The sequence below is a fragment of the Cyprinodon tularosa genome, unplaced genomic scaffold (genome assembly GCF_016077235.1).
Source record: "Cyprinodon tularosa strain WSP-4 unplaced genomic scaffold, ASM1607723v1 ctg753, whole genome shotgun sequence".
Lineage (NCBI taxonomy): Eukaryota > Metazoa > Chordata > Actinopteri > Cyprinodontiformes > Cyprinodontidae > Cyprinodon > Cyprinodon tularosa.
The window spans coordinates 27,930-43,024 of record NW_024039511.1 but is presented as its reverse complement, the minus strand read 5'-3'; the positions used below and the strand labels follow the sequence as shown (position 1 = coordinate 43,024).

General features: G+C 37.7%; 1 protein-coding gene across 1 annotated transcript; it reads left to right on the top strand.

The window, feature by feature from the left end:
• Positions 1 to 1,577: 1,577 nt before the first annotated feature.
• akap8l (A kinase (PRKA) anchor protein 8-like) lies at positions 1,578 to 14,389 on the top strand. The gene is made up of 13 exons (XM_038270173.1): positions 1,578 to 1,727; positions 2,413 to 2,451; positions 2,848 to 3,064; positions 6,175 to 6,769; positions 8,091 to 8,208; positions 9,383 to 9,432; positions 9,556 to 9,586; positions 9,692 to 9,788; positions 9,915 to 10,056; positions 10,451 to 10,556; positions 10,639 to 10,769; positions 11,332 to 11,427; positions 13,319 to 14,389. Exons 1-13 carry the CDS (start codon positions 1,703 to 1,705, stop codon positions 13,763 to 13,765), a joined length of 2,094 nt encoding a protein of 697 aa, XP_038126101.1. The 5' UTR covers positions 1,578 to 1,702; the 3' UTR covers positions 13,766 to 14,389.
• The last annotated feature ends 706 nt before the right edge of the window (positions 14,390 to 15,095 follow it).

Below are 15,095 nucleotides of genomic sequence, written 5' to 3'. Positions count from 1 at the left end.
TCAAACCACAGTTCCCAAAGTCTATTCTATTTTTTTAATAGAATAAAAAAAAGGTAAAATAATATGTGACAAATTAACTATTAGTTGTTATATTGATAATTTGAAAGAAAAAAAACACAATACGGGTACAGAGTTGTCAAAGTCTAGCCGAAATATTAGAATATACAATTTCTAGTCTGGCCTAATGAAATTTGGGGGTTGCTTTTAATATTCAATCTCTGTACAAAAGATTTGGCATTTGAAACATAACTGATACTGTAAACCACATATGTCAAAGTCAAGGCCCGCGGGCTGGATCTGGATCGAACTGTTTATTCACAGCCCCCTGGATGATATTTAATTACCATTAGAACCGGCCCACAGGCCACGGCCGCTTATGCGTGCCACTGTGACTTCGCGTTGCACGCACCAACACTACATTCCTAGGGGAAAACATGATTGTGTTTTTCTTTTGTTTAAATTTTTTTGTTGTGCTTTGCATGTTTTTATTGTTTTGGTTTTTGCTTTTCCCACTTTAACAATCCAAGCTTGGCTGAATTTTTGATTCTTCTGTCCTTTTTGGTATTGCTCTGTTTTTTGTTTAATAAATTCCTTTTTTAAAGAGCCTCTAGCTGAATTCTGGCTGCGCTGCCGTGATTCATCACAACAATTCTCCATTTTTTTTTCAAGACGTGATTTTTCTTTGAAGGAAATATTTTATTTATTTACTACTGGACTCTCTAAGACACACCCCTCCTCATTTGCATAGTGAGACAGAAATGCATACGGAAATGTAAAAACGACAGGTAGAAATAAATAGCGTTGAAGAAAAATAAAGAGGGTAAAAAAAAAACATAAGCAGAATAAAACAAACTAAAATATTATAAACATGCACTTAAATAAATACTTAAAAAATAGGTAATAAATAAATAAAGTTGAATATTATAACGGACAATAAATAAATAAAGTAATTATTACAAAGGGGACAAACAAAGAAGCTAATTAAAAGAGATATATACATTTATGTCTCACTGTATAATTTAATTTCTACCTAAATGTATTTGTTTATTGCACTTTGGGGCAATTAATTGTATGCTTATTTTTTATGGAGTATTTATTTATTTCTGTATTTATTTTTAAATATGGCAGAGTTGATCCTCCATAAAGTGTTTCCATTGAAGTAAATAAAATGTGAACCGGCCTATATTTCATCCAAGCATTTCACATTCATCAACAAAATAAGGTGTTCTGTTAAACAGGCTTTAGGTCTATCTATTATTCCACACTGATGTATTATATTCTGAAAATTATGATACGAAATTTGTTTCCAGTAAAAAAAAGATCAGTTGTTGTCTAAGGTCAAATTGCTCAATTCAAAACTGTGACAAAAGGTGAAGTCCTCCTATTATTTTATTTATTTATTTATTTTTACACTAAATTGGATATCCATGAGAAAATTGGTAAATATTCCATCAATAATTTTTGAGGACAACTTTGCTGAAGGCACTCCACCCCTGATTAAACCTGAAAGGACGTTTGATTTGTTTTCATTGTGGATTAAACTGACACGTGACCTGCCGCCCGCCTCGTACTGCGCAGAAGCTGCAGCAGCAGCACCGCCCCTCCCCTACCCGGTCAGTCTCCGGTTCTTCATCCATTGGCTCAATATTCCTTGGATCTCCTGGTTTCGACTGCATCTTGCAAACGTGGTGGAGAAATTACCATGGACAACAGAGGTTATGGTTCTGGTAAATATGCACAGCTTTTATAGGATTTTTAGTCTTCAAATAATTCGAATTGCTCACGGTGTTACCGAATAAAAAACAGCTACATTATGCTAGCAGCGTTAGCTTTGGTTACGCACAGCTTTAGCTTCCCAGGCACAACGACACCCAGGCCTAATGGCTGGAGCTTTTAACAAAGAAGTTCAATTGTAGCAGACGCTTAAAATCATCTGCATCTAAATTGGTTTAGCAAGTTTAATTTAGATCTGATGTTTGCTGTGTTGTAGGCCCTTTAGCTAGTAGTAGCACAGTTGTGGTCAACTGCGCCATCATATATATACATGTTTCTTTTGTTTGTTTTTTCTTTCTTTGTTTTTGTTCCTCTTTGCAGCTGTAAACACGATCGCTGTGCTGTTTGACTATTATGGTGTTTGTTATTTAAAAATTGACCTGTCGTTACTAAAATCAACGTTTAAAAACGGATAAAATGGCCGCCTGAATGGACCTGGAAGCTGTATTTAAATGCATCCTCTACCAGAAAATACTAGTTTATTTGAGAAATTGGTCTCAATCACCTATTTTGGTCAGGCATTTAATGAGTTATAATGAAATTCCATACTTGACTTTGTTATGCAGTTATATCTATAATAATAGGGCATATATATTTCGGTTAACTTCCTCATGCGTTTATTTGCATTTCATTCTGCAGGTTATTCCAGTTGGGGAGGTGGAAACTCTGGAAACAGAGGTATGGAAATTAATAGAGACTTTAATAATAACTGAACTTCATTGATCTTGGATCTTGATTGGAGAAATGTACTTCTGCATTTAACCCATCCCCTTGGGGAGCAGTGGGCTGCCATCGATAGGCGCCCAGGGAGCAGTGTGGGGTTAAGGGTCTTGCTCAGGGACCCAGAGTGCCAGTCTGTGGGAGTTGTGCTCAAACTCAGGATGCCAAGCTCTATGCCCTAACCACTAGGACACCACTACCCCCTATAATATATCTATATTTTTTAACCTGAAAAGGCAAACAAAGTGTTGTTGTTTAGTAAAATGATTAGAATGCACGAAACAGTTTTTCATAGTAACAGGTGTTACAGTAGGTGTTTGTGATTCCAGTTTCTCATTCCCTCCACTTTTGAAGGTTCTGGTGGCTTTGACATGTATGGAGGAGGTTACAAAGACTCTGGGCTTGGAGGCTATGGAGGAGGAGGCAGCGGTGGTGGTGGTCATATGAAGAGAGGGTCGTCAGGAGGATCTCTCTCATCCTCTGGAGCGGATGCAGTCATTGCCAAGATTAACCAGCGCCTGGACATGCTCACTCAGTTAGAAGGGGGGTTTAGGGGGCCTCGGGGGGACAGGTAATATTGTTTTCTTTTTCTTGTCTTCTCATCAACACGCATCTATCTCTTAAAATGAAAAAAGCTTTCCCAGAAGTCTTCTTTTTTGTCTATTGCAATGCTCAGCATATGATCAATTGAAGCAATACAATCTACTTACAAGTGCATCTCAATAAATTAGATTTTTTTTTTAATTCAAAATAGTAGCTTCTATCTTAAACACAGTAAAACTGAGTCATAAATATATTGATAGATATTGTGATTAAACACAAGTATTTAAGATTTTGATTACTAACAGCTAGTAAAACCATCAAATCATTTTTCGGAAATTCAAAATATTGCATAAGTCTGATAAAGCACCTTTTCATATGAAAAAAGTATGTTTAACATCCTTCACAATCATGGGTAGAACTGATTCAATAGTTGTCCAGCAGACAGTCAAAAATGCTGTCATTAGGAGTGCTGTAATAAACACATTAATGAAAAGTTTAGTGGAAGAAAAAAGAGGCGACGATCCGACTGCAATCTGAGAGAGCGCAAAAAAAATCCGCAAGCAGAGCCTACGGGTTTGCGAGCGTATCTGAGACTCGGTTTGTGCGCAAAGAGAAGGAGGCAAGCGAGAGGAGAAAATATCTGTGCTAGAAGCATTAAATCTGAGAGAAGAAATGAAGATTTGAGAGAGAAGAGAAAATATTTGAGAGAGAGCGCATGTTTTGAGTGTTAGCATTATAAGTTTTGAGTGCAAGAAGATGAAATTCTTTTCTCAAATTGAAATTATGGGCTCTTGCATTATGGCAGGATAATTCCCCCATATAATTCCCTGTGAGTTTAAACAACACACGGAGGAAATCTGTTATTGGATGCGATCCATACAAAGTCCCTGCTCACTTTTTTTTCACATAGTTTATTCATAACCTGTCCTCGTAGACCGGGGAAAGTCTGAAAGCTTTTAAAAGCACATATGCTTATCAGTATTTCAGAGCTGGCCCGGTCATTGATCCGACAATATGATGTCCGAAAAAAATAAAGATGTGCGTATGTAAAGCAAAGGTAAGCCGCATTCTGCTTATCTTTATGTCTGCTTTATGTAAAAGGCTAAACACAACTAATGTTTATAGCAAAATTTTCAGATTTTAATATCCAAAGCGCTTCTTTTCACAAGATGTCTAATCAGTATAATCTAGTCACTTACTTGTATGCGGGGGGATTAAAACGCGTTAAATCCAGAAGACAGCAGCCTAAGCTAGTTGTCTTGAGTTGTTTTTAAATTCACTTGAAACGAAATGTCCAATCGCCTTCCAGTCAGCTTTTCGGATCGCCGACAGACATCTCTTACTGCGTTCAGTTTCTTTTGGGCAAGCGGTAAACCTATATATTTAGGTCATCTTTTTTATTGTTATATTTGGCGGCACAAAATACGCAGGGAACCCGAGTAGGTACTCAGTATAAGCCATGACTAGATTCAAACATCTGTGACGTAAGCTGCAAGGAATCTATATAAAGCCGGGCATACACTACATGATTCTTTTGCCCTTTTCAGGCCAATTCGCCAGTCGTGCGAGAATTTTTCGATCGGGCCCAAGTTTCAGCTTCATCGTCCATTGTTCATGGTAAATGTCATGTACTTATATAGCGCCTTTATTCAAGTTAGACTTGACCAAAGCGCTTCACACTACATTCATTCACGCACACACACACACACTGATGGTGGCAAGCTACATTGTAGCCACAGCTGCCCTGGGGCTCATTATACAGGGGATAACGAGGGGTGATCAGCCTCTTGCGACCACCTCCCGATCAGGAATCGTAAGGTCGGGAGAAGATCAAACATGTTAGAAATTCAGTTGGCCATCGTAAGATTGCGTCAGAGCGTCGAGCCGCAGAGTATGAGAACATGCATCGTGAGCTGCGAACTTTTAAACCCTGGGGTTTCGTCGTACAGTTTACCCGGCTGTAGAGGAAGGAAAAGGGATTTAACACATTTTACTGCGTTAAATTGATTGATATATTAGTGTTTCATTAACATTTATTGAGCTGCACCTGTAAGTTCCAGAACTTATCTTTTTTCTTGTTTGTTTTTTTTTGTGCCACTGACAATTAAAGAAAAATTAAAGAATATACAAGTTACGTTATAAATTTAGATTTTTACTGTAGTTCTGCCACATTTATCCAAATATAGTAAAAAAAAAAAAAAGACAATATAATCTCTATATTGCTAGACTCTTGACATCTAGCTTGTTTCAGAATGGTCAGGTTGCTCAGTCTTCTCTTGCTGTGGGTCACACGGTCTTTGTGAAGATACGTAGGCGGTATAATATAATATAGGTACCCCAAATCTTCTTGACTGCTTCGTTGGAACTTTTCACCCATGTCTTATTTTCTGTTGGATTTGATCTTTATTTAAAAGAAAATTGTTTCAAAGCACTTGTTTTGTAAAGGCATGGCCTTTTGTTGAAGTGGAAATTTATTGACCATATTTTCATTTAAAAGAAACCTCCATCCTTTCATCTGATGTCAAGCATTCTTCTACGCTCTCTCCCCAAACTTTTGTTTTTCTTGTTTGTGTTTGCAAACTTGATCTCCTTCGTCTTCCGTGTGACCTAACCTGTGTTCTGGCTTTAGGTTACCATGGGTGATAAGTGGTGGATTGTTACTGCTTTAAACAGCTGTAATCATTATCTGTGAATAAGAAAAAACCCAGCTGCTGGAACCATTTTCATGTTTGTTCATCCAATTCCTGTATAATTTGACCACATCTCAGGATGTTTCACTACCTGCACCTGTCTCAAGACGTTGCTGGTTCAGCTGGGCTTTCCTCTGATCCATTAAGGTTGCCCTGTCTGTCCTTTGATTAAAAAAAAGCTGAAATAATTTGCATTTCTTTTATATGCAAGACTCTCTGTAAAGAAAAAGAGAATATTGTATAAAGGACCACAAGTGGAATATATGTTTTAGATCATTACTATTTGATCTCATGTGGTTTGTGCATAAATCTGGATGTGACAGAACACTGAGAAAGCAAGATGATGGAGCAGAAGAAAAAGCAGGTGGAGAAATCCAACCTGGCTGCCTTCCCTGCCTCTCTTGCTCTCTGTTCTTCTATCAACCCGTTTCCTCCCTCCTTCCTGCAGGTTTGACGAGTACGAGTCATTCGACTCACGCTCCTCCGGGCACTCCTCTTCCCGAGATCTCTACAGATCTGGCAGCGGTAGCTATGGTTTTGGGGATGACCGTGGGGACAACATGCTGATGAATCAGCGAGGAGGCTCCGGCTTCGGAGGGGGAATTGGGCTTGGGGGTGGAGGAGGCTTTGACAGCCCCTCCTCTTCCTTTGGAGTCGCAAAAATGCGACAAAATATGAGAGATTCCTTCGCCAGTGGACAGGGAGGAGGTTCTGGAGGATGGGTTGGAGCTGGCCGACGTTCCCCCAGAAGGGGTGGAAGCGCTGGGGCTCGAGGACCTGGAGGAGGGTTTGGAGGCCGCAGGTCTGACCCCACTCAGTTAGGTGGAGGTATGCGGGGAAGTGGTGGCGGTGGCCAGTCCCACCGTGGCCATTCTCCAGGAGGTGGTAGAGGCAAGCTCCCATCCCTCCTGTCCAACCGCATGTACCCTGAGAGTGGTGGTTTCCAGGGTTCTGCTCCAGGGCCTCAAGACTTCCCTGGGAGGCATTTTGGAGGGGGGCCACGAGGTGGTCGCCAGCGAGGCCGCAAAAGACCCCTCATCAAAGTAAGTACCTCCAGCCAACCTCAGACCCTGGGCAAATGTTGAGCCCTTTCTGATTCCCTCCTTTTATTCTTAGCTGGAACATTAGCCCAACGTGCTAATAGATGGTACCTCCCAACTGAAACACTCTGTGAAATAAAACGCATACTTCACATATTTGCAACTTTAAATCCATCCACCGTTGAATAAAGTGGCTTTAAGCTGTAAGCGCTGTTTACAGTGAGAAATGATTTGATACGCCTTAAATTAGCAGCAGGTTGGTTTTTCTGTTTTGGTTGGGGCGGCAGCACTTTCTTACCAAGTTGAATGTTTTAGTTGAAGTATTGACAAATGAGTTTGTAAATGGAATAATTCTCTGAAATCTAAATTAAGATGTTCTTAATGTATTGCTTATGTGTTTGGGTGAATTGAACTATAATCACTCTGACCTGATTATTTTTGTGTCTAACTTTTCTGATTTGAATCAAAAACATTGATGAATACTCTAAAAATGTAGGGAGTTGCAGCTAAATAACAGGATCTGGAGCTCCTCTGTAGGCATGGGCCGTTAGGAGTCATATTCCCATACAGTCTAGAAATGTATAGAACCTGATTCTAGTAATTTTAGGGCTAAAAACAGTGATGTGAAGAATTTTGTTTCCATGATGATTTTTAGTTCCATTGTTTTTCTTTCGTCCTGCACTTTAATTCACCTGCTGTCCACCGATCAGTTCTTCTTGTGTCTGTCCTGTTCATCCTTCCATGTTTCTGTCTATCCTTTTTTGAACAACTTTGTACTTTTTTTCACTTTAAGTCTACCTTTAAAAAGAAAAAGACCTTTGAGATTTGAGTTTGATACAATTCAAAAAGTTAACTTTTTATTAGATTTTCTCATGATTAAGAAACAGTAGTTGTTTTTAACATTAATTTAAACATTCACTCATGGATGGTGAGTAGTAGAACACCTGAATACTTGAAATAAAAACCAACAGGTTTGGTATCGCTCTACATGTTAGGTTTATCATGCAGAATATAATACCATCTGCATTTCTGCTGACATGGTCCTTTTTGTTTGTCTTATCCATTTGTTCTGTTCTCAGACACTAAAGGGAGTTTAAACTATAGGATCTATAAATTTCTTTTAAATATTGTGTTATATATTGAAAGTAGAAACCGGCCCATGCCTAAATAGTTTTGGGATTCAGAAAGGCAAATTTGAAAGTCAATGAGGGTCAGGTGTAATTTGCATGCTTTGGCCATAGTCGAAACAGGTATGTAGTGTTGGTTTAAGGCTGGGTATTTTTTATTTACTTTCTTCCTGTGGGTTTTTAATTTGGCTGCACAGCAACAGGTGAAGCCTCAACGCGACGGTCAAAAGAAGAGGAAGCAAACTCCAACTGGAACCGATGAGCCAGAGTCAAAGATGAACAAGACAGAGGGCGAGGAGACTGAGGGGAAACAAGGTACCTCCAAAAGTGTTTTTGGATCAGTGTGTTTTGAGTTAATGGTCTATGAGAGATAGGGATGGGGATCGTTAATATTTATTGATATCGATACCTTTATCTATACTCCTTATCGATCCGAGTCTTTATCGATACCACTATCGATACTTTTCTGTTATTTGGTGGAAAGACGATGCAACAAAATTTTTTTAACAGAACTGGTATTGCTTTTATTGCTTAACAAGTGAGCATAATAAAAGGGTTTCTAGCCTTCAATAAACATGGCTAATGTAATAGGCCACTTCGAAATGACATAAAACTAACTAGAATATATTTTCACAATTGTTGGTTAATGTATTGTCTACTGTCAATATTCATCATGTTTTTAGTGATTAGGAAAATATTTAACAAATAAATAATTGTATTTTAAATTAAATGTAATTTTTAATAAATGTTGGCATCAGTAGTTTAATTATATATTCTAAAATAATTAGAGCAATATACAACTGTATTACTCATGTTTCTCGCCAAAAACTAAATTTCCCGTTTTCTTTACGTTACACTTGAACGCATCATGATAACCTAATTGTCGTTTTACTGAGCCAATCTGAACAAATCATCACGCAGCACGTCTGAAACTTTATTTACTTTTCAAGCTAACTAGCTTGTATGCTTCCGATTACAAGACGGATTTCACAATTACTATTTTTAACTGACCGGACAAGCTACAAAGTCTGTGTTCGCGCTTACCAGTGGTACTCTGAGTGGATGATGAAGACGGGCCCGACTGTGGTGCGGTGGCAGCAGCCGGAGGAGGAGGAATCTTTTCCGTTCAGCCATTCTCGAGTTGCGAGCAAAGTTAAGTGCCAGACTTCACTTGTTTTACTTTTAATATCTGTTTGTTTACAATTTCATTCCAAAACATTGGTGGACATGCTGCAGTGATCGGATTGATTAGATTTAAATGCTGTGACGCGACTCGAGGGACACAATTATGTTACAGGACCTAAGGGAGAAAAAAAAAAACGACCAGACTCGATAGTGGTATCGATAAGCCCAAACGTTATTGATTTTCGGGTTTTGAAAAAAGTGGAACCGGGTCCTTGATGGAACCGGGTTTCGATCCCCATCCCTAGTGAGAGAGAGCAGCATTTTACTGCTTTGAATCTGATGTCTATCTACTTATTTTAACCAGAAGAACCAAAACCTGAAGGAGAAGAAAACAACCCAGAAACTGCTACTGAGGTGAGTGGGCAGGGTTGTTTTGGGTTTAAGTATTTTTAGATAGTTGAATAAAAAGCATTTGACTGAAGAGTTGAGGTTTGATGAGAAACTGAATTTATTGGTATCATCTTTGCATTGATACAGGAGGCAGCCCCCTCTGAGGAAGGCAATACTGGTAATATTCAGCAATAGTGGCTTTAAGATTAGTCAATATCTGCATTTATTTAAAGTGTAATTGAACTGAATCAGTTTTGATTCTCTCTGCCTTTGTGTTGATTAGCTACACCTACGCAGGAGAAGAAAAAGCCTGCTTTAAAACCGACTCAAGGACAGGAAAAGCAGCAAAAAGCCAGAAAGAGAAGGGGTTTCATGGACAGGTGAGGGAGGGAATACATTGTTTCCCTCTTGAACTAGTGATGTTGACAAGATCTTATGCTTTTTTGTGTGTTGATTTCTGTACCCTAAAATCAGTGGTTCTAATTGCATTTATTTTTTTGTCTCAGGTTGATGTTTGCATGTTCTGTTTGCAAGTTCCGCTCATTCTACAAGGAAGAAATGGATGCTCACCTGGAAAGTCGCTTTCATAAGGACCATTTCAAGTTCCTTTCCAACCAGCTGTCCAAACCTACCACAGACTTCTTACAGGTGACTGTATATCATCCTTAGTTTGCATTTTACAAATGGACTGGATTTCAACCGTCTGAAAAAATGTGAAATTTGCTTGTTTAATTTTCCAGATCTAGAAAAGTGTTAGAAGAATAATTTCAGGTGTATTGTGATGCATGACATTTCCCCTAAACTTAATTTGATGCTTTTGGACTAAATGTATTAAAGCAGAGACATAATGGGCCATCTCCCTGGCTTTCTTGGCATGTAACTCTGCACCTGACAATCTGGAAATTCTAAATGGAAGATATTAAACAGGATTAGAATCCTATTTAATATCTTCCATTTAGAATTTCCAGATTTTTGTAATATCCCAAAATATTCCGGATTAATTTGCTTATAAAAACCATATTAAAGTTTCATTATTTTGCAGGAGTACATGCAAAATAAATTTAAGAAGACAGCAGAGCGGGTCAGCCAGTTGGAAAACCAAAGCGCCACCATCTGCCAGATATACAGAGAGCAAGATCTAACGCGGGGTAACTACCTGCTTCAGCTGCTTGTGCACCAGAACTAAGAAATGTCAGAGATTGTGCTGATGTTTTCTCTTGCCTTTTGCAGAACTTGGAATGGAGCACTTCATGAAAAAGGTGGAAGCTGCTCACTGTGGAGCCTGTGACATTTTTATTCCCATGCAGCCCCACCTGATTCAAAAACACATCAAATCTCCTGATCATAACTATAACCGCAAGGTATATAATAAGCTGTTTTGTGTTGCACAGGTTGTTGTGAAGGCCTTCTTAGTGTAATAGTAGCATTAATATTAAAAATGGGTTCCTCTTATTTTTAAGTCCTTTGTTTGCCTTGTTTGCTGCACAATAGAGCCATTATAAGCCACAACCATAAAGTCTTTTTTTTTTTTACTGGAAACATACATGTATAAGCTACACCTCCGCTGACATCTACTGGTATGCCCTCCACCAAACCCGTAGGGAGAGCTCTACATATCAACCCTAGAGTAGGGGTTAAGAAGAATGCTAGCTGCTCTTAGCTTGGCATTTGTCAGCTCTTTATTTAATCTCTGCAGCAGGTGAATTCAGTCTCTTCATCGGTTCCACAGCTGTGTCAAATGAATGTCAAACTCTAGCAAGAATCTTTGAAGTGTGGCCAAGAGTTTGCAATTTTACCTCCCGCACAAGCTCCACCTTTTATACTTAACATTTTACTGAGACAATTATTCTATTAAAGCTTTCATTAATCTCTCTTTAGTCATTGTTTCACTCTGTCTAAAACCAAGAACTGTTTATTTTCCAGGGTATGATGGAGCAGTCAAAGCGCAGCAGTTTGTCAGTAGCCCGTAGCATTCTTAATCACAAACTTATTGGCAAGAAGCTGGAGAGCTACCTAAAGGTATGTGCCTTTTTTCTTTTTTTTCGTATCTTGTTGGTACAGATGCTTCTAAATATATTACATTATTACACAAAGGTTTTTTTTTTATTTCAATTGATTTGAATCACAAAGTGAAGTCTTTATTTTAAAAAAAAAGACTTGTATACAGTAAATAAAATAATTATTGAACACTTCACCATTTTTCATAGCAAACATATTTCTAATGGTGCTATTGATTATAATTACACCAGGTTTTTGTAACAACCCAAGTAATCTATACAAAGATCGAAACTAACACAAATGAGCTCAGAAATGTAGATAATGTATAATTTTGTAGAGGGAAATGGTATTGAACATGTTAACTATTATTATTTTGCCCCAAGTCTTTGTCACTAATGACAGTTTTAAGGCGGATTATTCACTGGCTGGAATGTCCACTCCTTTTTCATCTTTAAACTGGGAGAGTATGGTGGGAAAACGAGTAGGACCATTAGAAACTGGCAGATTGACGATAACTTAAAGATGTATTGATATTATGATGACAAATTTGATTAAGTATTTATGTTGGGTTAAATTAAAATATTTTTTTTTTTTTTTTTTTTGAGCGAGTCTTGTTTCCTTGTTAAACCCCTTATCAGTTGGTGGCGGTAATGCACTTTAACTAGTTTGCCAACTGCCATAAAAGACTACAAGAAGAAGAGAACCCTTTGCTTTACCAATTATGAGTCCTAACTTGTGTGACAATGTGGTAAAAACCCACCTTAATGCCCATCTGTTTGGGCCGATCCTACTGATTTAATTAGTACTAATGAGAGCAGAATGCTTTTCTGATCACTGATAGGTTTCAGCCATTCCACCTCTTTTCTGTCTGTTCAATAAGTTTTTCCTTTCATTTCACACATACATAACTTGATTTCTAGGTTTATTTGTACTTGTTTCTTTCTACACTAGAAAAACAATCTAGAAATAAGTAAAGGTTTCTTAAATTAAATAGTGTATCTACTCTTAATTTGAGTAGGTAAATGAGATGATTAGCCAATGTAATGAGTATTTTTACTCTTAAAATAAGATAATTAGATAAAATGCACTGGAAATAAGAAAATGCGATTGTGTTTTCTTATGTTAAATGTAAATTGTCTTGTTCCATAGGCAAAATGTCTATTTTACCTTCTGAATTCAAGAACGAATGCACTTATTTCGACAAAAATTGACTTATCTAGATTTTGATTTTTTCTCCAGCGTATGTATCAGTTACTGTCATGTCAGTGGCCCCTTTAGAAATGCATATACTATGAAAAATTGAATACTTGTTTTATTATTTATTATTAACCTTAATCATAATTTAGATAAGGGTACTGCACAATATTACATTGACCTAATAAAACAAGGACATGTATGGTACAAGCATATAGTGTAATATGCCCATATCCTCCTGTAGTCTCAGGACAGGTTGAAGTTAAAATGATTTCTATATCTATATGGGAAGCCTGTATTTCTGTACTATCTGTATTTTTTCAGTGGGATTAGGTAATGAGACCAAAACTCAGAAGTAAAATATTACATGAGAAAATTAAAGAATCTTTAAAACAGAAAAATCCCTATATAGTGATATTTCAGGACATAGGCATTGTATCCAAAAATCATCAGAGTCACCTGTTGACTTGATGTGTCCAGCATGCCGTCATTTATGTCCTCCATAAACATTATAGCCTTTATTTCCTTCTCTGTTTTATTTCTGTTGTAGTTTCTGGCAAACTGAGATTTTGGCCTTTTGTTCATTTTAAGTCATGGCCACAGAAATTAATGGGGCTTAACTCATGAAAAGCAGAATTTTTTAACTAGGTGTTAATCTGTTACTCAATATTCCAGGTAATCTTGGCTCTACTGAATTCAAATATTCTTTCTTTGACAGGGTGAAAACCCATTCACTGGGAACCAAGATGAACATGACCCCGAGGACTCTGCAGCAATGGATGTATCAGAGCTGGAGATGATGGGGGAGACAACAGAAAACCAGCAAGAAAATCCACAAGCCAAAGATGAGTCCATGGCTGAAGGAGAAAATGTTGGAGAGGCTGCTGAGACAGAAAATGTTGAAGGAGAGGCTGCTCAGGAGGAGAATGTTGAAGGAGAAAATGCAGAAGCTGCTCAAGAGGAAGAACCATCAGCTGTTGCATTTGCGGAGGAAGGAGGAGAGGAAAATATGGAGCAGCAAGAGATTCAGGAAGGAGGAGGGCAGGAAAACCATGGGGAGGAAGGTTTCATTATTGGGGAGGAGGAGGAGGGATATATAGTGCATGATGAAGGAGAAGAGGGATTCCATGATGAGCAAGAAGCAGCAGAGGAATGTCAAGAATGAGTGCAACATCCCTTCTCTGAGCTCTTAATGTGAATATGTTTCTGGACCAGTTGGTGATCACTTCCACTGTTGAATCAATCCAGTTCCTTTGGCTGTAAATACCTCTGATGTTTGTGGGGTTGGTCTATCCATTAGGAAGACGTTTTACACTTCGGGTACTACTATACATTTTTGTTAAGATCAAATGCATGACTGACTACCAGTATGTTTGAGTGGCATTTATGATCAGGCAAATCTTGGGACAAACAGCTGGTCTTAATTGTAATGATAAATGCTTGTTTCGTTTTCATTCTCAACGATACAGGAATTTGAATATCTTTATTTAAACCTTCAAGGCAAATGATGATTCAAAAAAAAAATTTCAAACTTTAACCCTTTTTGTGAAATGTTGTATATTTTCTTTTAGAAATAATCAGTATTGTAATGTCAAATGCTTGTTTTTTTATTTTCTTTAGTTTACACAGTGACCCAGAACTTAACTGTTTGACAGCAGTTTACAAAGAAGTGAAATTTTACAGCAATGTGAGCTTTTTAATGATGCAGTAAAAGTGTCTGTTAATATTTAGTATGTTTGGGGGGGGGCACTTTTTGTTTAACTGAAGAAATAAAGTTGTTCAAAACGAAGCCTTTTGTTGCTTTTTTCTGTTAAGTTCCGGTTGTGTAGTTGGAAGGGTTCTGACTTTAAAGTTTGTAGTTCAAGAGAAGTCAATGAAAAATGTTGATCTCAATAGTGATTAGCTTTTTTTTGTTTGTTTCTAAAATGCTGTAAGAGCTACCCTCTCCCATCACTAACAAAAAACTCAGTATATAATTTAGGTGTTATGTAATTGCTCAGCTCATGGTGGGATGGAAATGAATTATGGTTTCCAGAAATTCACCAAACAATTAGTATTGTCTATTTGTCTATTAAGTCATCTTGATCCAATAAGATGATAAAGATCTTGTGATGTTTGAGCATCGATGAGAAAATGTGAAGAGCAAAGAACACAGACTGTAAGGAATAGATTGTGATGCATTTTTAACATGTAATCCAAAGCTATGAACATTTCAAAGCACTGTAGAATCAATTTACAAATGTATTAGAATGGCCTTGTCCAAGGCCCCCCAGCCTAACTTCAACTGGGAATATTTTGCAGGCACTTGTCCGTTGATCTACACTCAAATCTGACAGCTTGCGCTACAGTCATTTTCAGTAGAGATTGTAAAAAAGAGGCATATGTCTAGCATTTATTTGAAGTAAAAGTAAATACCCACTTTACAGCTATACACTAATTTGGTTTGGTCTGTCATGTGCGATCAGCAACCCTCACTGGAAAGATTTAATGTTAAT

Bases quoted from the DNA above. Each gene is read 5' to 3' on its own strand.
- akap8l (XM_038270173.1), top strand. From the start codon at position 1,703: ATGGACAACAGAGGTTATGGTTCTG. The intron at 9,433-9,555 runs GTGAGTGGGCAG...GCATTGATACAG, and splicing joins ACCCAGAAACTGCTACTGAG to GAGGCAGCCCCCTCTGAGGA. The intron at 10,557-10,638 runs GTAACTACCTGC...TGCCTTTTGCAG, and splicing joins AGAGCAAGATCTAACGCGGG to AACTTGGAATGGAGCACTTC.